The following is a 22,616-nucleotide window of genomic DNA, read 5'->3' as shown; positions in this document are numbered from 1 at the left end:
AAACAGGACCACCCCCATTAAGCTCATAATGTACTTTAAGTAGAAATAAATCAGCATTTGCTTGCACTTTGGAGACCTTTAAGGGTCCGGGCTCGGGTGCAGTTGAGCGGATTGTCTCCTCGCTCTTGCAGCTGCTGTCCGCTTTGTTTTGTGTGCAAATTGATTATTTGTCCACATGCTAAGTTTGAAGCGTTACTTGTGTCACCGTGCTCATAAGGCTGGCAATAAAGCCACTCTGGCATCTGTGAGTTGAGTCCTGACTTGGAGTTAGAGCCACCGTAGAAGCTGTGGTGATTCAAAGAGGATGCTAGTGAGTGTTTGGGATGAAATATGTGGTGTTTTACATATTCATGGGTCAGTACTGTAACTGTGTGTGCGTGTGTGAGTGTGTATTGGAGGGGATCTGTACACTTGCTGGTACACTCACGGGTCACTCCGGGGACCCCGGGGGGCCCTGACATTGTCGTCCTGCTTTGGCCCTCCGTGGTCAGTGACTTACATGATGTGATCCGGTCGCCCTGGTATGGCGAGGTGCGCATGCCCACTAAGAGGACGCAGCGGCTCCATGTGTGTTGAGGCGCATTATTTGGCAACAGACGCGGCAGCGGGGAGGGCCGAAAAAAGAGGATATCCCCTGGATTTCAAAAAAAAGCAACGATTTATCGAGGTTAACTGCAGATTAAACATTCCTTGGTAGACCATCGGCGAAGAACGGGAGACAAAGCTACCGAGTAAGTTGACTTATGTGAAGCTGAAGTTTTTTTAGTGAGGGGATCGAGAGGAGCCTTTTATTCGGACTCGTCGAGAGGAGCCAGGTTTTCCTCCACCTATCTGTGACGATAAAGAAGCTGATGGGCTGTTGAAAAGTAACACTTCTCCGCAGAGCCAAAGGTTGAGCACTGGGGAGGAGAAGAGGGGGGGGCTCGCTCAGCCAAAATTTCTTTTATTTAATGTTTCCTCAGGAGCACCGGCGAGTAAATGTGATGGCTGGACTTGATTTGGTGCGGTAGAAGTCGTTTAACGAGGTAAGGATTACAACGTTACATCGCCAGCGGCTCGACGGTCGTCGGCGGCGGCGGCTCAGTCCGTGGGCCGGTCGATGAAATTTATGAGTTCCGACTCGGAGGTTTTTCCTCGGGAGGGGACAGACAGGTAAACCGTCCCGGTGAGCCTCCTGAAGCCGCACTTTTAGGGCAGTATCGCGAAAGTTTGGGGGTCCTTTTTGAGCTCGACGGCTGTCCCGCATCGGGGGTGCGAGCCAGGTCAACGATTCGGGTTCGGTTCTGGTTGTGTGTGGGGGTCATGTTGACGAGCGGCTTTCCCCGGCTCGGAGGACTTTCAGTAGTTTGGCTTAAAGTGTCCGGCAGCCGCTGGTGGTCACACACACCGAGTGCCTTTATCCGAGCTAAAAGTGGCTTCGTGTTTTTGTTTGTGCGATGTAGCTAATGTTAGCTCGCTAACTAATAACACGCACACCTCCTCCGAGGCGGTGTCAATAATAAAAAAGCCGGCTAGTTGCACATGTAAGTGTGGGCTGGGTTTAGTTTTTAAAGGGCTGAGTTTGGTTTTTTGGACTGTGTACTGGCGGCTGGAAACGTTAATGGTGGACGCCGCTGCCCGCTTTAAGCCCCGTGGCACCAGTATTGGTTCTGCTATCTGGTAGCTAATCTTCCTACTTCTCTCTGTGACAACCGTAGTCTTCCTCCTCTTAAAGCTGAACACACACACACTCTCACACACACCGCACACACTCCCCTCTCTGTCTCTTCCTCTCAGCCAGACAGGAGCACGCACGCACACACACAGGCGCGTGCACACATTTCCACAGCACGAGTTTTTGCAGCGCTTCGGGACAAAGCTGTGGGCTCAGGATTTCTGCCGTCACACCAGTTCGCCGCTAAATTTGTGCCGTCCGTTCATGCGGACGCGCTGAGGTGGATTTAAAACGTGGGGATATCTAATGGCTGAACGTGACGGAAGCCGGCGTTGCTCATGGTGTGTGCAGCGAGCCACACGCGGACTGACGCCGTGTTGTGACGGCACTGGTTACTCTTGCTGAGTCGTGATCGTGTAGCCTTTAATTGGTTAATTACTTAATTAGTTTTGCAGTTGATTGATTTTCAGCGTCTTATTGCATACCGTCACCTGCAGAGGACATAGCTGACTAATGTCTGCTGACTTGTATCAACTTGCTTTCCAAGTAGCATTAATGCCTGAAAGTGTGAGCCACAATCAGAGTTACTGCAGTGAAGTTCTTCTTGTTAAGCTACATAATCGTCTTTTATTCATTAAAAAATAATTATTATAAAATTAAGACGGCTTGTGAAAATGATCCAAAAATCTACAAATATGTGGTTAAAAGTCTTACTATTGTAAGACTAAGACAGCTATAAAAAATAAAATAAAAACAAATCTAGGTTTTCTGTCCGATTCCTATCAGTTTCTGTTAGTTCTCATTGCAACACAATGCAGCCACTTAAAAGTCCCATGCATGCCATGTAAGCTGGGGATGGCATTGTTGCAAAAGCGAGCTGCTGCTTTTAGGAGACTTTTATTGCCTCTTTGTGGTGATCTGGAATGAACCCTCGCTTGTTTGTGTGAACAAAGGCCCTGTAAAGCATTATTTACATGTCAACAGTGTGCAGGTTGCCTTTAGTGAAGGGAAGGGGGGGGTCAGAGGAGAGGGGAGCGCTTTGGCTGTTGAGCTACCTGTCCTTCCTGTGTAGAAACTGTGCATCTGCAGCGTGATGCAGTAGTAGTACTATCCACCCCAGAGTGATTGTGTTGTTTGTATTCAAATGACAAGACTGAGTGAGTCAGAAACAGCGCATGAATTTTCAGCCATTCCAGAAAGCACTGTTCCAGCGATGTCTCTCACACACACACAGACACACAAGGCTGGTTCAGGGCTGTTGTGCAGTCAGCTACTGTTCTGTAAAGGGTCATCTGCTAGCCACATTTTGAGCTGCTCCACATAACTACTGGGGGTCACAGGGCGACCTGTTTGGTCAAACATCAGAGACGTCATCAAATACGTGTGGAGCAAGTTGCTCCCTAATTGCCTTTTCAGTTCGTTTCGTGTAGATGCTGCTGTGTGAAGCTCTGAGCTCTCAAGATCTGAAGTTATTTAACTGAGCAAGTCAGTGACCCACAAAAGTGAGCTTTGGCCATAACTAGCTCCAAAGCAACATCTTATTTAAGCATACACCTCCGATGACATTCTTCTATTGTGAGTGGGGCCGCGAAGGTTTTGCTTTTTAGTTAGTGCACGGACACTATCATTGCTATCATTTGTTATTCTGACAGATGCAACCAGGTAATGGAAACGAATACTTTGCTGGTTCAGCAGTTTTCCAAGGTAGAGTGGCCGCATAGTTGCACGGTTTCCTGAAGCCCCCGTGTGATGTAGAAATATGTGTTCACAGGGTAAAAGGTCTCTCGTGGGTAAATAAAGTGCTGAACACATACTGCATGTAAAGGTGGACATCAGTGATAATTGAGAGCGAGGCTGCTGGTGTGAGTGAAGATGATTGACTGATAGTTGACAGGATCAATGTGATAAATAACTGCCTCATAGCAGGAGAAAAAGACAGAGAAGACAAAACCCTGATAGTGGTAGGAACCTGATGCTAGATTAAAGTAGCACTTTGCACCTTGATAATGTGGCAGTGATCACTGTGATTTAAATACACTCCAGTTGTTAATGAGATGATTGGGTTTGATTGGAGAAATGTCACAAAAAGGATTCAAATGTATATCAGGCATTTGAGACAGCTGACCAGAGTTGGATTGGCAACTTTCTGGACACTGAGTCAACTTGCATATGTGCCGTTTGTATTACTGTTGGTCAGGCGTCTTACACGGATGTATGGGCCACGTCAATTCTCATTAATGGTCACTTCTTAAACAATATAGTGACATGGGCAGGACTTGTTAGAGGACCAGTCTTGTGGGCATTCTTGTAGTGTGCACATGGAAACCTCCAAAACACAACTAAATGTTGGAAAGCACAGTGTGCACACGGCAACTTTATTAGAAAAAAAATCAAAATTGCCATCATTTTGGAAAATGTGTCTCTGAAAGCAGCAGTGATGCCGTGTTTTCCTACATTGTTGTGTCCCTGTAAAACTGGAAGACCAACTGAAGTCTAGTTTTACAAGTACAGACTTGTGGCTTTAGGACGAAACTGCAAGACATTACATTTTGCAAAACCTGCAGAATCTTGGATTAACTTTGTTCTTCAATGTCATTAAATTACAGCTGTTTATGTTACCCTTTTTTAAAAACACTGATAAAGAGTTTTAGTAATGCAACGACCGTGTGCATTCAGATGTTTTTGTCTAATATCTAATGGGCTTCAGTTGGGTGGCTCATGTGGCTCTTTTAGATTAGCACCTACTCTGCTCGACTCGAATCGGTTTCAGTCGTTTTCCATTGCAATTGAATGCCATCACACTGTGAGTATGCGGCACAAAACAACACAACAATGGAGGACATCGTCTGCACCTCGTCGTTGGTGGACAGTGTCGGTTAGTGTCGAGTCTTTTTCCTTGTATCCGGGGTTCAAAAATGACGAGTTTGATTCTTGCAAAGGAGTCTCTCTCATGACTCATCCAATGACATAATTTTCTGGCCAGTCAGTGGCATGCAGTCTGTTGACATTACATTTTCAGCTCGCTTAGAACCCCGGCTAAGTAGATACTAGCAAAGTACCAGGTACTACCACCTAAGTGTCGAGTAGAGTTGAGTCGAGTAGGTACTAGTGGGGGAAAAAATGGCGTTATCATTCAAGGACAGAAAAATGTAACTTCTTTTCACCAGACACCAAAGGGACAGTGCAGCTTCTGGTCGAAATCAAGTGAATGTTTCTACTTTGGGAAGAAATGCAGATGGTAAACCTTTGGTCTGGTGAAAATGTACTAAAGAAGTGACAATCAACCAGTCAGCCCAGCCGCCGTGAGAATTATGAGCGCGATCTCTCGCTGTGCTGTCAAGTCTTTGCAGTGTCGTTTAATGCTGTTTGAGGATTTCCATCTGATTTGAATATTTAACAGGATAATGTTGTATACAATGTGATTCAGATCATACCATGACACTAATCACTCCGCCTGCTGCTGTAACAAGTGTAATATTGAAGTGGACAGTGTAGCTTTTCCTCTTAGTGTATGTGTGTGTGTGTGAAAAGTGAGCAGTTAAGTTTGGCTATATAGCCTGAATTTGTGAGACATGTAAAGTTCAGTTTTGCTTTCGGTTGCTTTCAGAGGTTTTGCACTGGTTGCATGTGATGTCAAGTTCTTGGGTGTGTGTGTGTGTGTGTGTGTGTGTGTGTGTGTGTGTGTGTGTGTGTGTGTGTGTGTGTGTGTGTGTGTGTGTGTGTGTGTGCGCGCGCGCGAAGAGGGTTTGAAGGAATTGTGTGTGTAAACTGCCATGAAGATGAAATGTGAAACCTGCCAGCCATTAAAGATCCCCCATTACAAAGATGGGGTCAGTGCCCGTGTAAGGTTGGTGCGGGGATGGGTGGCGTTCCCCATGTCTAATTCCTTCCAGCAGCATCATTTCACAGCTATATGCGCCAGAAATTAATAATGTCATCACAACACCCCACCCCCGCCACACCACACACACTAACACACATACGCACACACTGTATAATGGCCGTCAGTGTGGAAGCCCTGCGCCTGCTCCAGCACCTGAAGGGTTAAAACCAGCTTTAGCTTCTCTCTGTCATACACACACACACACACACACACACACACACACACACACACACACACACAAGCTAACCGGTTTAAACCGGTTCTCAGGAAAAGTGCTTTGTGTGTCCCACTGAATCCTGGGAAGGGTCATGTCATGTGTGTCTCAGTGATGTCAGAGTATTATAAAAACTTAGTCAGCTCTCTGCTATCAGGTGATTGCTCTGCATGCTGCATTGTCACCCTGCGTGCATTTTGTATGTGTGCATGATGGATACATTAAGTGCGCTCATTGCTCGCCGCCATAGCCGTTCTGAGAACAGGAAGGGGAGGAGGGGTTGGAAGCGCATACGGTGTGTGTGTTACGGAGAAGTACTCCAGGTTGTAAGGGTTAATTGTAGCGAACCCCCCCCCCCCCCCCCCCCCCTCCTCCTTCCCACACCCTTCCAAAAAAACAAAACAAAAAAAGGAACGTAGCTTCCTGTGGCGCGTCGCTGGGCAGACTGAGGGCCTCCACAGTCCTGGGAGGACTGGCTCTTGATTCTGTAACATAAAGACATAAATATGCATAAGTACATAACTGCGGTGCACTGCTGCTTCTTCATGCTCTTCCAGCAGAGAGCAAGATCCTTTGTGCATCTCTGAATGTGCTGTCTGTTTGAGATCCTGTGAACTTTGAGCACAGGTTGTCTACTCTCTGTGTGTAGCATGCCATATGGATCAACATTTGCCTTTTTACACATTCAATAATAACCAATTCAATGAGTGTGTACACAGTGAACAATAGCGAGCCTTACCTGGCTTTTTGCTATTGCTCTGGATATAAAAATTTCTGAGTAAATCCTTTGTGATCATATCACCAGCATCATTCTTGTACCAAACTACAGTATGTAAGTACGCGGCATAATCAGCACCACTAGTAATGGAAATTATGAGTCATATTCTGTCTTTATAATCTCACACTATACTAGGGCTGAACGATTATGGAAAATAATCTAATTGCGATTTTTTTGCCCCAATATTGCGATTGCGATGCGATATGCGATTATTTTTTAAGGTCTTTGTCTTCTGTATTATTAAACAAAGACAAGCAATACATCATATAGTATGGCCAATACTATATTACATTAATTTTAAACTGTTCTTTCCTGGAAGACAGACCTCTGTTATGATGACATGAGGTGATGCATGAATTGATGACTGACATTTTTATTTAACTTCTTCAATCACAACAGTATATTTGAACATACACAATAGTTTATTTTTAGCTTACAAACATCTGAGCATAAAGTGCTGACAAGGAACCCTGGTGTAAACATTAAAATGAAAGTCAGTACAATGTGCAGATTGCAGAAATATACATAAACAAAATCAGTGGCTTTACCACACTCAGTTTTTCGACATCTGTGAACTACTAGACAGTCATTCAATTAAAAAATAATATTAAATAAATAAAACTAATAAATAAAAAATACACACATCTTACTGATCTCTGCAGTCAGTAACATTACACATAAAGTGCAAACATAATAGCAATTGTATAAACACACACACAAACACGCCTTTAAAGTTTAAAGGCGTGAAATTGGACGGTTTAGCCTTCTGATTAGCGTCACCGCTGTCTCGGTGGAGTTTAATAAACTCGGCCGTCTGCTTCTTGCTATCTAAAATATAACCAGACACTGGCGTAAATTCTCGACTGTCTCATACTTCTGTTTAATAAGTTTTCTGTTTGACGTTTAGTCAGCTGTGTGAAAACCAAGGAGGAACCCACCCGGGGGATTAATAAAGTTTTATTTTATCTAATCTAATAACTTTAATCTCAGCCAAACCGATTTACTCACGAACAAACAAAACACTGAAAAAAGCCCAACAATAACATTTTTAGGTTGTCTAAGTGACTTATATATTACGTTTAACCCGAGCAGCGAAACTCCGCGGTGATCTGAAAATGATGTGCCGGGAGTTGTGCCGTTCTCGGCCGCATCAGTAACCCTCGAGCTCCCGGCTAGCTGTCGAGCTGGTGGGTAGCAGACGCCTCTGAAAACGTCGAAGCACTTTTGCAAATATGGGATATCTTGATAAACCGAGCAGATATTTGATGTTTACACAACTACTTTCTCGCCTGAAAATATGTTAAAAGTTTATTTTGTGACCCAGAAAGATTAGTATGAGTAATTTTAAAACTTAGTAGCGGCCGCCATTGCTGGAAACTGGAGTTTGGCTGGGCCGCGCTATGAATTCTGGGATATGGTAGTAATTTGGACAGCCTTCGGCACGTCGCTGTGACGTAATCGGTCTACAAATGCGGCCTCAGGAGGATGCAGCCCATGAATTTGGACATGTCCAGAGTATAATCGCAGCCTTTGCGGTTAGAAAATTGCACTTGATCATGTCGCGATATTATCGCAAATGCGATATATCGTTCAGCCCTACACTATACCTATATTTAGGCATATTGGTGTTTAGATATTACAGCATCATGTGTACTTGATGGGGCAGAAAACACCTCAGAGGCACGTGCCCAAATCCAGAGTCATCAGTGGGATGATTGACCCTTTTGTAAGTCTTTTCTTAGTGCACAGGATGCTATTATGGATAAATGGGTCAATATCCACTGATATGAAAAGTGCATCAGAGATGTACAGCCAAACAGTTTGATAGGCCATTATCAAAACCATCAGCATGTATTGACTGATGTGGAGTATCTGCCGTCATCCCGTGCGTCCGCTCTCGTTTCTGACCCGACTCTGAGTGATTCAGAGCAGCTACTGTAGGGATAATGTGTGACACTATGTGCCATGTACTGGTGCACTTCTGCGAGGGCACAAGTGCACTCTGTAATGCTCGTCCGCCTGACAGAGCGAGCCGCTGTATGTCCTCATCTCCACTACTGCTGCCATGTCAACATCTGGTGGGGATTGAATCTGGTGTTCAGGGGATATTGGACAGTAATGGATATGGTGCTCCACTCAGAAAGAGTTGTATACGCATCGTGAGCTCCTCGCAGCCAATGAAAAATCCCTCCACGTGAATACGTACATTTCTAAAATATGTGGATTCATGAGTTGTTATGAATATTTGAACAGAATTCATGCTCCAGTGAATTTTCGCTCTACCCCAAGTCCCTTTAACTCTGATTTGATTACGATGTTGTCATAGATGTTTTATCTCTCTGCAGCATTTTTTTTTCTCTTTGCAGTCTTTCAAAAGACCTTTCTGCTTCTCTCAAGTGCATTTTTTGATTTTCTATTTTGCCCTGAACACTTGAGCACTTTCTGAGTACGCCCATATTTTTCCTAGTGTCCCCCTTTCTCCTGGCTTTTAGTCTAGACTGAGATTTGGAGAATGGGATGTTTTGGAATTATACTTGAGTCAACATCTTGGCTATGTGACCGTGATAATCCAAGATGTTTTGTCTGGGTGCCATTTTTAGAGCATGTCCCCTGCAGCTGGTTCAAGGTCAGTCTTGTCTGCGTCATTATTGAACAACACGAGGACAATCGCAAATGCAGTTGGGGTAAAATAGACGCCTTAATTTATTATTGGGTAATAGACCTGCAGGTTTCTCCTACCGTGTTAGCCTTGTGAGAATGACATGTGACTTGGGCTAGAGCCTAAATAAAAGGGGCTCTGTTATTTTTCTTCTAACAGTTCATCATAACCTTTATCTGTCTTACTCGGTGCAGCCCCTCAATTCATCCACTGTCTGAAATAAGCTGGTTTATCACCTTTCCTTATAAGATAGCTTTCTTCTGATTGGCTGCCCCTCACTAACAGGAAGTTTGAAGAGCAGCTGGGTGAGGCTGTTGCACTTGCACTCAGAGCTGTGTGCCTGAGATTACCACATTAAGGATGTGCGATCAGAAGAAATTAAAGTTCCGGCAGCACTTTATTAATTGGCCGACATATTTTACCTTATAGCTCACATCAGGGTCACTGTAAAACATCAAACGCTACACACTCAATAGGATAAATGCAGAGTAGATGAAATGGAAAACAACCAGTCACTGACAGAATACATCCAATTTGCTAGTGTAGTCTGTCTGTCTTTTGGAAACATTCCTCAGATTTTGGGCCATACTGATGTGTCACACAGTTGCTGTAGATTTTTGTAGCTGCACATCCATGATGTGACCCTCCCGTTCAGTGAACTCATTGTCATGTTTAACCAGTCAGAAACCAGTTTGAGCTTTTATTTGAGCTTTGTATAAGGGTACACTGATCATAAAATTAAGCCATGCTCAGTTAATACTGTGGGATCCAAAACGTGCCAAGAGAATATCCTCCATACCATTACTCTATGACCACTGTGAATCAGTGGTATAAGGCAGGATGGTTCAATGCTTTCATGTTATTTAGTCTGACCCAACCATCTGATTGCTGAAACAGAAATCGAGCCTCATAGAACCAGGCAGCCTCCTGTTGTGCACTTTCAGTGATCCTGTGTGAAGTCTCAGTTTACTGTTCTTAGATTCACCCGGTGTGGTCTTCTGCTGCTGTATCAAATCTGCTCGAAGGTTTGATATGTTGTGCATTCAGAGATCCTCTGCATACCTTGGTTGTAACAAGTTAGTGTTGCTTTCCTGTCAGCTCAAAGCAGTCTGGCCATTCTCCTCTGACCTCTGGCATTAACAACGCGTTTTTACTCCGAGAACTGCTGCCCACGGGATATTTTCTCTTTTTCGGACCATTCTCTGTAAACACTAGAAATGGTTGTGTAGGAAAATCCCAGCAGTTTCTGAAATACTCAGGCCAACCCCTGTGGGAGCAACAGCAACGTTACATTCAAAGTTACTTAAATCCCCTTTCTTTCTCAATCTCATTCTCAGTTTGAACTTCAGCAGATTGTCTTGACCATGTGTACATGCCTAAATAAACTGAGTCGCTGCCGTGTTGAGTGATTAGATAACAGTGTTAATGAGAAGTTAAAAAGGGCTGGCAAGTGTAAAGTCACATAAAGATCTGCCAATGAGGTGGCAATACGGCTGTGCCTAATATCATACGATCATAGTCAGTCAAGGCAAAAAGGGAGTGTCCAGTGGAAAACAAGGTGGTATGTGACGCAGCCATGAGCTGGAAAAGTGCAGCTGAGGGGTGGTGTTTAAATTTTGTCTCACCCAACATCAGACATATCCACTCAAAACACTTTGAGGTAGTTTATTCACATTTTTTTTAAGTTTTTATTTTTATAAATATATATATTTACGTTGACCCTGATGTAGGCCATAAGCATGTGACTATAAATGGGTAATGTAAATTAAATACAAGGACTTTCACTTTCAGTTCTTTTAGAAATGGAAATATGATTTTAAAAGTTCTGTTTTTTTGACTGAGTAGAATCTTAAATATACCTAAGTGGTGTTTTTCCAACTTCATACAATAAAAATGGACATTTCCTTTTCCTGGAGTTTTTATGCTCCCTATTTTCAATGTAAACTTTTTTTTGTTTTCGTGTCATTTTGGGATCCTGCTTGACTATTGAACACGTCACGTAACACTGTTATTCTTCTTCTTTCTATTTACAGGGGATGTCTGAGGAGGCTGTCCGCCAGACACGCAGCCAGAAGAGGGCGCTGGAGAGGGAGGCTGCCCCACAGTCTGTAGAAACCTCCGATGCCGACAATGAAAGCAAAAAACCTAAACTGGACCCGTCTGAATCGCCAACACAGACCCCAACTAAACCTAAGCCTGACCTTATTCTGGCACAGGATGGTCAGAGCCGGACTAGGCCCGGATTAGAGCATGACAAGGAGCAGGAGCAGGATCAGAGCCCTTTGCCGTTATCTTTAGTGTTACCCTTGACCTCCCAGCCGGTGAAGGATGATCGGAATTGGTCCCAGAGACAGGAGGTGGTCGAACCCGGCTCAGACAATCGGACTGACTGCAATGACAAAGCAAGGGCAATGGACACAAGGAGCCGCGTCCGGCAGGCGGAGCCAAAGGCGTCCGGCGGCATGCTGGCCGCAGGGGAAGTAAAGGCCACTATTAAGGTTGAAGTTCAGACAGGAGAGCAGCCCGTGGACATGAGCACCACCAAAGGGTGAGAAACGGTTCACAGTAAACACAAAAATAATAATGTGAAGGTGCCTTGTGGCTTTTCTGAAGCACTGCCGGCTCCTTGTCTAGACTTTTTGTTCTAAAAACCCACTTATGGGGTTTTAGAAAAGGACAAATGGCACCTTGTTTGAATATGAACGGGCTAAAAATGTTTCAAAGTTACTTTTGTAATCCTGCTGCGTGTGTGTGTTTGTGGCTCAGAGGTGATGCTGAACTTTTGCTCTACCTCCATTTTCCCCCCTCTCCACCACCTGAACCCTAAAAACTCCCCGAACACAAAATGAAGCCGTGTGTGTCACAAACTGGTTCCAGCCGGTTGTTGCCATGGTTTCCACAGTGGAAGGAACAGTGAGGGGAGGGGGAGGGGGGGGAGAGATGAGAGGAAAAGTGAACGTGTCACGTGATGATGACTTTGAGGTCACGTGACTTCTTTGGAAGAGAAGTGATTAATCCACAGGAAGTGATGATGGCGCTAAGCCCTCAGGAGAGACTAATACACACATGAATAAACACACAGACAGACACAAAAAAAAAAAGACGGCGAGGAGAAGAGACGGGCCGCGTGTCGTCATTTGTTGACTTTACCAAATTCTTATGCTTCACAGAAATGCATAATCTGTGCAATCATAAGGCCTGTCTTATTTTAACAGGAGCATTCCTCCTGCCCTTCAGTCTTTGAGTGCCACTAGTCAAAGTATTTAGGTCATCTACTCTCACATATAGCCTGCAGCTCAACTAGTCACTTTGCAGTAGGAGCTGTAAGTGTTTGGAGGGGAGGCCATGAGTAAAATGTGCATAACGATGTGGTTTTGTAGATAAAAGTGATGACTGATCCCAAAATTCTCCAAGATTTGCTTAGCGTGCCTTGTGTGACGAGTTTACGCGAATGCAGGTCAACTCCAAATGCTTCAAACGCCTGCCCACAGTATCCTGTTTCAACAGGAAATGCGTGCTCTCAAGCAGCCGTTTCATTGTGACTTAAAGACCTTCACCGGAGCTTTAAGTCAGTCACACCTTGCCCCTCCTTGGCATTTAAGCCTGTTCCCCTTGTTGCTGGTAAACCTTCGATATGAATAGAAGCTGTGCGGAGCGCTGTCTGGACTTGTTAGATTACAGCGAAGAGGATAAACCTGTGGTCATAAATTATATTTGTGGTTGAGGAGCAGACCTCCTTAAATACAGGCATTAGTAATGGCTGCCAATACTTGAAGCGGTCGAGTTGTGCTTTATCTTCCTTCAAACTGCCATACACGTTCTGAAGCTTCTCAACCTATCCGGATCTGCCACTGCGAACTCGAACGGCGCAGCTAAATCCTGTCTTTAAACTCAAATCACATTTGTGATTTTTCACTGGGGATGCTGATGTTTCAAGAGTATACACATTCATGCACAACACATTCAAATGATGCATCTTTTGAATTTTGACTAGAATAGAGAGAGGATAGAAAGAAGTGAAATGGTCAAGCTGTGGAGTAGGATGATTATAACATCCCTCAAAGTACTGAAGGAACACACTGGATGTAATCCGTACAGAAACATCAATTTAAATGCTGTTATTAACATTTTTTTTTTTTTTTTTTTTTTTTTTGTCCAGGAGTATAAAAAGAGAGAAGCGCCCTCCATCCCCTGAAGATGATGACGTCATCATTTTGTCAGATAATGACTCCCCTAGTCCACCGATGAACGGGCTCAGCCACTTTAAAGAGCTGGACACGGACTTGCTCATGGTGAGAGACCAAAGTCAGAAATCGTGCATTGGAAGATGAGAGCTCGAGACTCACTTAGCTGTGAGCTTTTATAGATTTTAGTACTGGGGGTGCAAGTTTGGACCTCAGAGATGTTGCACTGTGTGGTTAGAGGTGGATTGAGGACTCAGAGGAATCAGGGGATGTTCAGTAACCTGAAGGGATTTCATTTTTTTTTTTTTTTTAATTTATTTTTTTGTAACGTGCCGCTGTGCTCTGTTGAATGTAGAAGAGCAGCCCAGCTGAGAGGGAGCGTATCATTAAGCAGCTGAAGGAGGAGCTGAGACTGGAGGAGGCCAAGCTCGTGCTGCTGAAGAAACTGCGGCAGAGCCAAATTCAGAGGGACACTCTGCAGAAGGTAACTAGCAGCTTTCGCCCACATCAACACATCATTGCACTCTTCCACGTGTAGGGATAGATATTGATGGGATAATATTACAAATCTGCCAACAGGTCATTGATCTTTAGTGATTCTCTTCTAGTTCCTGCACAGTTTTCTGTGGATTGTGAAGTATCCCAACGCTGTCACTAAAATCTCCCATAAATGTTACCATAATACAGTCAGTCTATCTGACTGCATTTGAATGTGTTCATGTTGGCAATTATATCTGTTTCTGATAATACAGCAATTAACAGCGATAAATCATTGAAAATCACATTTGTTGCCCTCTACATAAAAAAAAAGAAGCTCACTTTAACTCTTTAACATTTGTGCTCAGCAGACTTCCTGTTCAACAAGAATATAACCAGCTGAGTCGAGTCCCCTGAGTGTGCTCATTGACAAAACTTGTTTAGATTGATGCATGTATAAATCAGACAGCAGTTATTTGCCAACCTTCGACTCTCTGAGAGTTAGACTGCAACTGTTTGCAGAAAGGTTTGCCTCATATCAGGTGACCTGTGCAATCACTTTGCGATCAAAAGCGGTCATGGGTGTGCACTTTTAATAACCCCAACTTGCAATTGGTAGCCTGTGTGAAAATTCAATACAGTCAGCAGAGGCAAGGGGGTTCCTGTCACTCATGTGACTGAGCCAGTTGGGAGGTCAAAGGTGTGTTCAGTGTTGGATGATTTCTAGGTTGAGCTGATTTAATGTACGGTCATTTGGCTAACACATATGAGATCAGCCCTCTAGTTCATTATATTCACAATATTTTAATTCATTTATTGAATTTTCAGTATTGTGTTACACGCATCAGGTTAGAAAAAGGAGTCAAGTCTAAAAGACATCAACCCACAATGTGAGTTTGTAAGGGAGCAGCAGCAGCTACAAATTGGCCCTTAACATTAAAAGCCTCTCCTACAATCTCTCACCTACAGCTTCAGATTATACGAGTCGTCTGCACATTTTCTTTTTCTTTTGATGATAATTTGTTGTAAATGACTAAAGTCAAACTTGTCAAAGGTGATGCACAGAAGGCAGAGAAAAGATGGGTCGAAAATGTGAAGCCAATGCAGAAGTGGCTAAAACCTGCATTCTTTCTAATGTCCAGCAGAGGGGCTGGGGGAGGAACACAATGTTCATTTTGTGATGTATACGTTAGGGTTGCTACTGCATGAGCGTGCAGTGTCTTTGATTTATGTGTCAAATCCATCCAAAATGAAATCGGATAAATCCAAAATGCTGGAAACAGCAGAGCACTGTCCAACGGCTCAAGTCACTGTGGTAGGAATCTGTTGTTTACGTACAGACTATGTGATTAAATACATTTATGAAAAACGTTGGTTACAGAAAGATGACACAACAAACCACACTAATTTGCAACTTCTATTAAGTAAAACTGACAGTAACCACGACAACAGCCTCATAATTATTACATAACAAAATAAATAAACGATTTTAAAAAGTGATAACGACTCTCGGTCAGGTTTTATTCAAATATATAGGTTAAAGCCATGATAACTGTTGAATAATGCAGGTGATGCCTTGATGGTGCAGATAAACCATGTGTTACATGCAGTTCATGTCGTTGACAGGGACAGCCGCTGTTTATATGTTGATTGACGATGCGATTTGGTTTATCTAAGCTTGTGCTGTTCAGCAGAGTGAAGCATCGTTTCAGTTTAATATCTCTGTACGTTGTTTTTCAGCCCTCAGGTTTATCTGGCTCATCTGCTCCTCCTCCTCTAATTCGAGGAACAATTGCAAGCAGTAAAGGCTCTCCACAGGTTAATACACTAATATCACACATGCACATTATTTGTTTGAAAGCACAGTTGCACTATAGTTGATGCCACTTCTCACGGTGTTTTTTTTTTTTTAACTTTTTCTTCTTTAAACCAGATTTTGACAGGGAGGAGTTCGGGTACTGTCATCCCTCCACCCCTGGTGAGAGGAGGGCAGCAGATTTCGTCTAAACATGGCTCCCAGATCATCATGCCACCTCTGGTTAGAGGGGCACAGGTGAGTCATGGGAAAACTCATCCTTGTCAAGTTAATTATAGCCTAAAGGTGTTTCGTGGTAGTGCTGTCTTAAAGAGACAGACTATAGGGAAAAGGTTATATTTAAACGTAGGACTTATGTTCTCTCTTTGCGCCTCCCTCTCTTTCTGTGTGTTCTTTGCTTTGGTGCTTTTTGATGTCCTTTCCTCGTCCTCCGCTACCTTTGTGTCTGTGTTGCCCGTCTCATTGTCGTGGTTAGCCCATCTCTGTGTCTCCACAGCAGATTCAGGCTCTCCGCCAGCAGCAGCAGCAACAGCTGGCTGCCTCTGGAGGCTCGGGGTCTGGTCCTCCTCCTCTGCTGTTGGGTCCCCGGAACTCTGACGCCCAGGGCCAGAGAGGAATGATCCAACCAGGCCTCATCAGAGTCGGCAGCACGCTGGTTAGTATGTCACCGGTCCCTCAATGTAAAAAAAAAAAAAAAACAAGAGTGGGCAGAGAAGTGATTCACTCTTCCAGGCTGGAAGCGTAGGATGTATTATACTATGAAGTTAAAGTTTTGTTACTTTGTCTAAATTTGATATGTGTAGAGTTCAAATTGCTCCTGATTATAACTGAGAAAGCTGTAGCCACTGCACGTTGGTGTATGTGTTGCCTTCAGCATTTAATATCACAAAGAATCCTAAATTTAACTGATGGGAATTCAGTCAGAAATCTTGAATGATTCACTCAATAACTACTTCTTTCATTGATTATCTACAACGCTGAGGTGCAATCAAGTATGCAGAATGTACAAAAAGTGAAGTCTAAACTGTTGGTTAGCTCACATTTAGTTTTGAAAATAAAACAAATAAGAACCCTTATCTACCAGTCCATAGGAAGCCGGGCGGTTAATGGAAACTGTTACTTGTAGGGGAAACAGGTTGACTAAGATGTACCGTCAGCCTGTAGATGTACAGTCATGTGAAAATGAACACTGCCCATTTCAATAGGAATTCAGAAGGCATGTAGCAGCCTGATCAGATGCACTTGGTTAATTGATCATCAGTAAGCGTGAGCACCTTTATGAAAACGGGTTTTGGCAGTTTGCTGGTGTGGAGCATTTAGGTGTGTGTGAACACACACAATGTCACAATCTACTCAGGAGTGGTCGTCCCAGCAAATTCAAGGTCAGACTGTGCAATGCTCAGAAACCTCAAAAAACAATGATGTGCTTTGGACAGACAAGGTCAAAGTGGAAATGTTTCACCATATTTAGCGAAAACCAAACACAGCATATCGGCATACCAACTGCGAAGCACGCTGGTGGAGGGGTGATGGTTTCCTGGTCACTGAGTGGAGCGTGAACACTTCTGTATACCAAAGTATTCTAGAGCTAAATGTGAGGCCGTCTATCTGACAGATAAAGCTTGGTTCAAGTTGTGTCATGCAACAGAACAATGATCAAATCTACAACAGAATGAGTGAAAAAGGAAAGAATCGGGTGTTGCAATGGCCCAGTCAAAGTCCAGACCTCAGGCAGACTGTGAAATGCTACGGTGGGACCTTAAGAGAGCTGTGCATAAATGAAAGCGTGGGACAAAATTCCTCCACAGCAATATGACAGACTGAGGAAGTCATGCAGAAAATGATTACATCATGTTATTGCCGCTAAAGGAGGTTCTGCCAGCTTATTTTTCCACAGGGCTGCATTAGGTGGCAGACAGCAAGTTCTCCCAGTCCTCAATTAAACTTGGAAGAAATTGATTAATGTTCGAATAAAAACTCTGAAGCCTGTTGATGCTCAGGCTCACAAACTGTGCTCAGGCAGATGATGCGCTTCATCACTCATTTGACCAGCTTAGCCTTGCTACTGAAGCAATGAATTTGAAACATAGATTAGACTGTTCAGAATGTGTAGTTACTGCAATGGAGAGTTCATTTTGAGCCAGGCTAACCAATCGTAGAGAAGGGTCCTCTGGCCAGGACAGTTGGCCGTTATGCTGGTGCCTCTTAAACAGGACACTTCTGACTACAGGAGAACATGGCACAGTCACCCATAACAGACTTTTTCTGGAGAACCAACAGGCAAAGAGTAACGATAAAGTCCGGGGAATAAAGTAGGTTGACTGACCAGGTGCGTGTGTGTGAAGTCAGCATCTTTGATAAGTAGCAGGTATTTTTGTAGTCAGATCATCAGATGAGTCAGATTTTGTGTATTGTGTTGTATTTGACATTGGCACAAATGTGAAATACATTGTGACAGAGCTTTGAGACACTATTGTGGTCGGGGCTGAATATTTACACCATGTGTTTCTTCCTGTCTTTGCTTGTTTACGCAGGCCTCTTCATCCAGTTTGAAGGGCTCTTCCCTAGGAAGCGGTGTGTCTGTGGTGGGTCTGAATGACTCTCCGGCAAGCCGTCAGGCTGCAGCTAAACTCGCGCTGCGGAAGCAGCTGGAGAAGACCCTCTTGGAGATCCCTCCACCCAAGCCACCTGCCCCAGAGTTCAACTTCCTGCCCTCTGCAGCCAATAATGAATTCATCTACCTGGTGGGACTGGAAGAAGTGGTGCAGAATCTGCTGGATACCATCCACAGAGGTATGTGTGGATTTTTAGCTTTTGGTGCTTTGCTTTGTTTTGTTGTTATAGAGGTGAACTGAGCTGTGGTTCTACAGAACAACAATGAGACGTGATCACTAAAGGCATTCATAATCAGGGTTGCTAATCGGTCTCCTTTTGCAGCAATTAGGTTTTAACAGTTTGTTCTTTTTATTTTTTTTTATTATTTTTTTAATTTATATTTTTTATTAAGGTTTCAAAAGCAGGCATTCACAGTATGTACATCATGTAAGAATACTTCTTGCTTATATTATCTGCCTAAAAGCAATTGAAACAATCACATAATCCGAAATAAGAAAACAAACATCTTTTTATTTTATATGGTAGTAAAACGAGTATCTCTGGCTACACAGCAATTTTGTGGTATCACGATCAGCTTTGGGAAATATTGATAGACATTTTGGGGCAAGCAAGCAATTAACTGATTAATTAGGAAAATAACTGTCATGTTCCTCAGTAATGAAAATGAAAATAGCGATTAGTTGCTGTCCTCCCCCTGTTACTAATTGGCCTGCTTATTTTTGTTTCTATTGTTCCTTCCGAGTGAAGACATCTCCACTATCACCCAGGATTTAAATATCTGTCTGCTTGTGTCTGTTTTTCTTCAGTGCTTATTTGATGCCACACTGCTCTGTCTTTGCTCATTGCCTCTGGGCTTCCTGTCTCTGTTTCCAACCAGGAAAAACGGGTGTAGCCCTGCCCAAGCCCACCATCAGAGAACCTTTCATCTGCAGCCAGTGCAACACTGACTTCACCTGCCGTTGGAGGCAGGACAAGACGAAAGGCGGGGCGGTGCTCTGTGAAGACTGCATGTCATCTAACCAGAAAAAGGCTTTGAAAGCTGAGCATACCAATAGGCTGAAAGCCGCCTTTGTCAAAGCACTGCAGCAAGAGCAAGAAATAGAGCAGCGTATAATTCAGCAGACATCTTCACCAGTCTCCCACAGTACCTCATCATCCGCTTCATCTGCCTCTTCATCACTGAAGGCAGAGCATCTGGTGGCTCAGCAGCTGAAGCAAGTTCAGGCCAGAGTGTCCTCCCTCCAGCACCACCACCAGGCCAGCCGAGGAAACCTCATTCATCATCACTCCATCAAGCAGGTTGGAATTAGGTTTTGTTCTCTTTTTTTCAGAGAACACCTGTAGAGTCAAAGCTGCCGTAGCTCAAACAGCCTTTTTGTGTCTCCTCCCTCAGAGCTCACAGGGCCACCTGTCCCACGGTGTCTCATCAGTGGGGGTGAGAGGCATCCCCCACTCCTTTTCCTCCACCTCCCAGCTGCAGAGCGCAGTGGCGGCCGCGGCTTTGGTCAGCCGGCCAGGTAAGCACGCCCATGTTTCCCACCGCTCTGTGCAGAGTTCAAAGGTGAGCAGCAGTGGAATCCGCGGCCACAGGATTATCAGCGGAGGTAGTGCCTCATCCACTGCATGGAAGAAGCAGAGCAGCAGCAACACAGGTAGACTCACATTAATACCAGCCCAACTCTGACGCCTGACATCTGCTCTCTGTCAAATTCCTGTCTGGTCCAAAAGCAATCCTTTGACACCCCAAATCCAACTTTTTTTTTATTTTTATCATTAATTTGTCTTCTTTCTAAAGAGAAAAAAATTGTGATCACTGTAATCTTACACGTTAGAAAGAAAATGATGAATAGGAAATGTTTTCGGACAAGGCACCCCCCACCCCACCCCCACCCCTTCTGGAAATGAATCTGTTTTCCTGCTGTAATCCCTCAGTTTGGTGGTTTTAATACTTTTTCCTGGGTCTCACTACTGTGTGTTAGATTAGCGCATAACTCTCATTCGTTTTTCCTTGGTGTCTGTCCGTGCGTTATGGAGCCGTGGGTGGCTTTACATTCAGGTGTTACACAATCATACAGTGTTTTTCGAAATCATTAGACGTAACGCCGCAGTTCTTTTCCACGCCCTGACCTGACCTGCTGCTCTGCTGCATGTTCACAGGAGTGACCATGGCCTACGTGAACCCCAGCCTGACGGGTCACAAGACATCAGCCACAGTGGACGCTCGCCAGAGGGAGTACCTGCTGGACATGATCCCCTCTCGCTCGTCAATCTCGCAGACTGCAAACGCGTGGAAATAGTCGAAGCCGTACTCCGCTACTCATTTACTAGTTTTTTTCCCCAAGTTCCTCAGCTCCAATAATACGGTCCACAGCGCCCCCGCAGGACTTGTTAAGCAATTACAATCTCTCAAAGTGAAGAAACGTTCCTTAATTAATACCTTTGTATGATTCTTGTTTTAGTTTTGCTTATTTTCCAATGTTTTTTTTTTTCTTCTTTTGGGGTTCATCGTTATTTGATAATTGTGCAGAAACCATTTTGATTTGACTGGGCAGAGAAGAAAATACTTGAAGGGCTTCCTCTGGGCTCTGTCCTCCAGACAGGGTCGTTCAAATGATGATGTACGATAGACGGTTATGTCTGCTGCGAGTACCTTTGATAAAAATAAGCATTCTGTTTGAGGCTTGTTAGCCCTTTTCTGCCATGATGTGGGTGAAACGCACCCAACCTTTTGACACTTGAATAGTTGTATCACACCCAAGAGTTCACGTTCGACAAAATACACATTTATTTTAAGTAAAAGCAAAATTACCAAGTTGTAAAATTTTCATTACACCACCCATGTAGTTAAAGGTTTGAGTTTACTTTGTATTTACCGTAAGTTATTTTTGTGTTTTTGTTTTTCCTTTTTTTTTTTTTTTTTTTTTTTCTTGGACTGATGGTTAAGATCACTCAGTATAATGTGGTTTCCACAAATGAAGATTATTCTAGCTTTGTTTTTTCTTTTCTTTCTTTTTTTTCCTGTTTAACAGCATGCCTATCCTTAAGCCCATTTTGCACCTTAGCTGAAGAAGCGTGGTGTCATTGCTTAATTCATCTGTAATTACCATCTGTAATTTGCTTATTTTATATTGTCAACATTGTAAGATTATTTTGAGTGTTACATCATCACTGAGAAAATGCAAAACTCTGAAGGAGCTGAATTCGCCACACTGGAGCCAGAAATCTTGCCTCCGATATTTATCCATTGTCCACGTGAGACACGGGCTACATGTAGCCTCGACTCAGTCCTTAAAGGAAACATCTTCCAGCTTCCTGGATTACACAGTTAAAGAGTTGTGTGATCACACAATTAAGATTAAGACTCTGGATTACACAAGACCATCGTTATCTTGTGCCCCTCACCATAATGCATAATTTCTCTGCTTTCCAGTCATTTTAATTGCAATGTACAAAGTTATGTTTAAATTTATTTGGTTTACTTTTTTCCTAGCTCCTGAAATAAATAATAAAAAATATTACATTTTAAACTGCTGCTTTCATTTGCTGTTTTGGGATATCACTGTCTCTGTGACATTTTTGCTCTTATGGGCCTAGAATCGAAATTCATACGTATGCTGTTAACAAATATCTATTCATTCACATGGTAGCAACTATGCATGTAGATGTGGTCAGGATGACCTGCTGAAGTTTAATTTGAGCGTTAGAATGAGGAAGAAGGGCGATTTTATTTTTTTTAAGGGACTGAATGCAGCACAGTTGTTGGTGCCAAACTGGCTGGCATATTTCACAAACTGCTAATCTACTGGGATCCAGTGAACAGCATTTCTGTTGAAGAAAATACTCTGATGTTAGAGATCAGATGGAGTCTAAAGAATGGCCAGACAGCTTTAAGCACTCATTTCAACAAAGGGCTACAGAAGAGCATCGGTGAACCACACCACTCCAACCTTGAAGCAGACGGGCTACAGCAGCAGAAGACCACATCAGGTATTATTCCTGTCAGATCAGAACAGCAAACTAAGGCTGCAGGTTGCATGACTCCATTAAAATTGGCCAATAGAAGATTGGAAAAATATTGCCTGGGCTGATGAATCAAGATTTCTTAAGATGTTGGAGTCAGAACTTGGTATAAACAACATGAATTTATGGATCCACACTGCCTTGTATCAGCAGATCAGGCTGATGGTGGTGTCTTGATGTGGGGGATGTATTCTCTGTGCTCTTTATGCTCCAATGTACCAACTGTGCATCATTTAAACATCACAGCCTACCTGAGTATTGTTGTTGACCATATCCGTACCTTTAAAACCACAGTGTGCCCGCCTTCTGATGGCT

At 43.5% G+C, this 22,616-nt stretch overlaps 1 protein-coding gene across 6 annotated transcripts; it reads left to right on the top strand.

Annotated features, from left to right (window-relative positions):
• The first annotated feature begins 558 nt into the window (after nucleotides 1–558).
• On the top strand, nucleotides 559–21,808 carry LOC308412807 (transcriptional repressor p66-alpha). 6 transcript variants are annotated; one of them, XM_080907384.1, is made up of 11 exons: nucleotides 559–731; nucleotides 11,222–11,736; nucleotides 13,348–13,480; nucleotides 13,728–13,856; nucleotides 15,590–15,667; nucleotides 15,783–15,902; nucleotides 16,141–16,320; nucleotides 18,200–18,458; nucleotides 19,159–19,580; nucleotides 19,675–19,933; nucleotides 20,439–21,808. In XM_080907384.1, exons 2-11 carry the CDS (start codon nucleotides 11,225–11,227, stop codon nucleotides 20,576–20,578), a joined length of 2,232 nt encoding a protein of 743 aa, XP_080763510.1. In that variant the 5' UTR covers nucleotides 559–731; nucleotides 11,222–11,224; the 3' UTR covers nucleotides 20,579–21,808. The 6 variants fall into 6 exon arrangements, with proteins under 6 accessions (XP_080763510.1, XP_080763511.1, XP_080763514.1 ...); XM_080907385.1 differs by lacking the exon at nucleotides 559–731 and adding an exon at nucleotides 756–1,025; XM_080907388.1 differs by lacking the exon at nucleotides 559–731 and adding an exon at nucleotides 1,751–1,995 and having other exon boundaries at nucleotides 19,675–19,798.
• Nucleotides 21,809–22,616: the final 808 nt, after the last annotated feature.

The sequence above is a fragment of the Rhamphochromis sp. 'chilingali' genome, assembly GCF_963969265.1.
Source record: "Rhamphochromis sp. 'chilingali' genome assembly, chromosome: 16".
NCBI lineage: Eukaryota > Metazoa > Chordata > Actinopteri > Cichliformes > Cichlidae > Rhamphochromis > Rhamphochromis sp. 'chilingali'.
The sequence above is the reverse complement of the archived record's forward strand: the minus strand, read 5'-3'. Positions and strand labels throughout refer to the sequence as shown.

What these genes read in the sequence shown, in the direction of transcription:
- LOC308412807 (XM_080907383.1), top strand. An exon ending in GACATGAGCACCACCAAAGG is followed by an intron (nt 11,737 to 13,347) that starts GTGAGAAACGGT and finishes TTTTTTGTCCAG; the next exon opens with GAGTATAAAAAGAGAGAAGC. An exon ending in TGGACACGGACTTGCTCATG is followed by an intron (nt 13,481 to 13,727) that starts GTGAGAGACCAA and finishes TGTTGAATGTAG; the next exon opens with AAGAGCAGCCCAGCTGAGAG.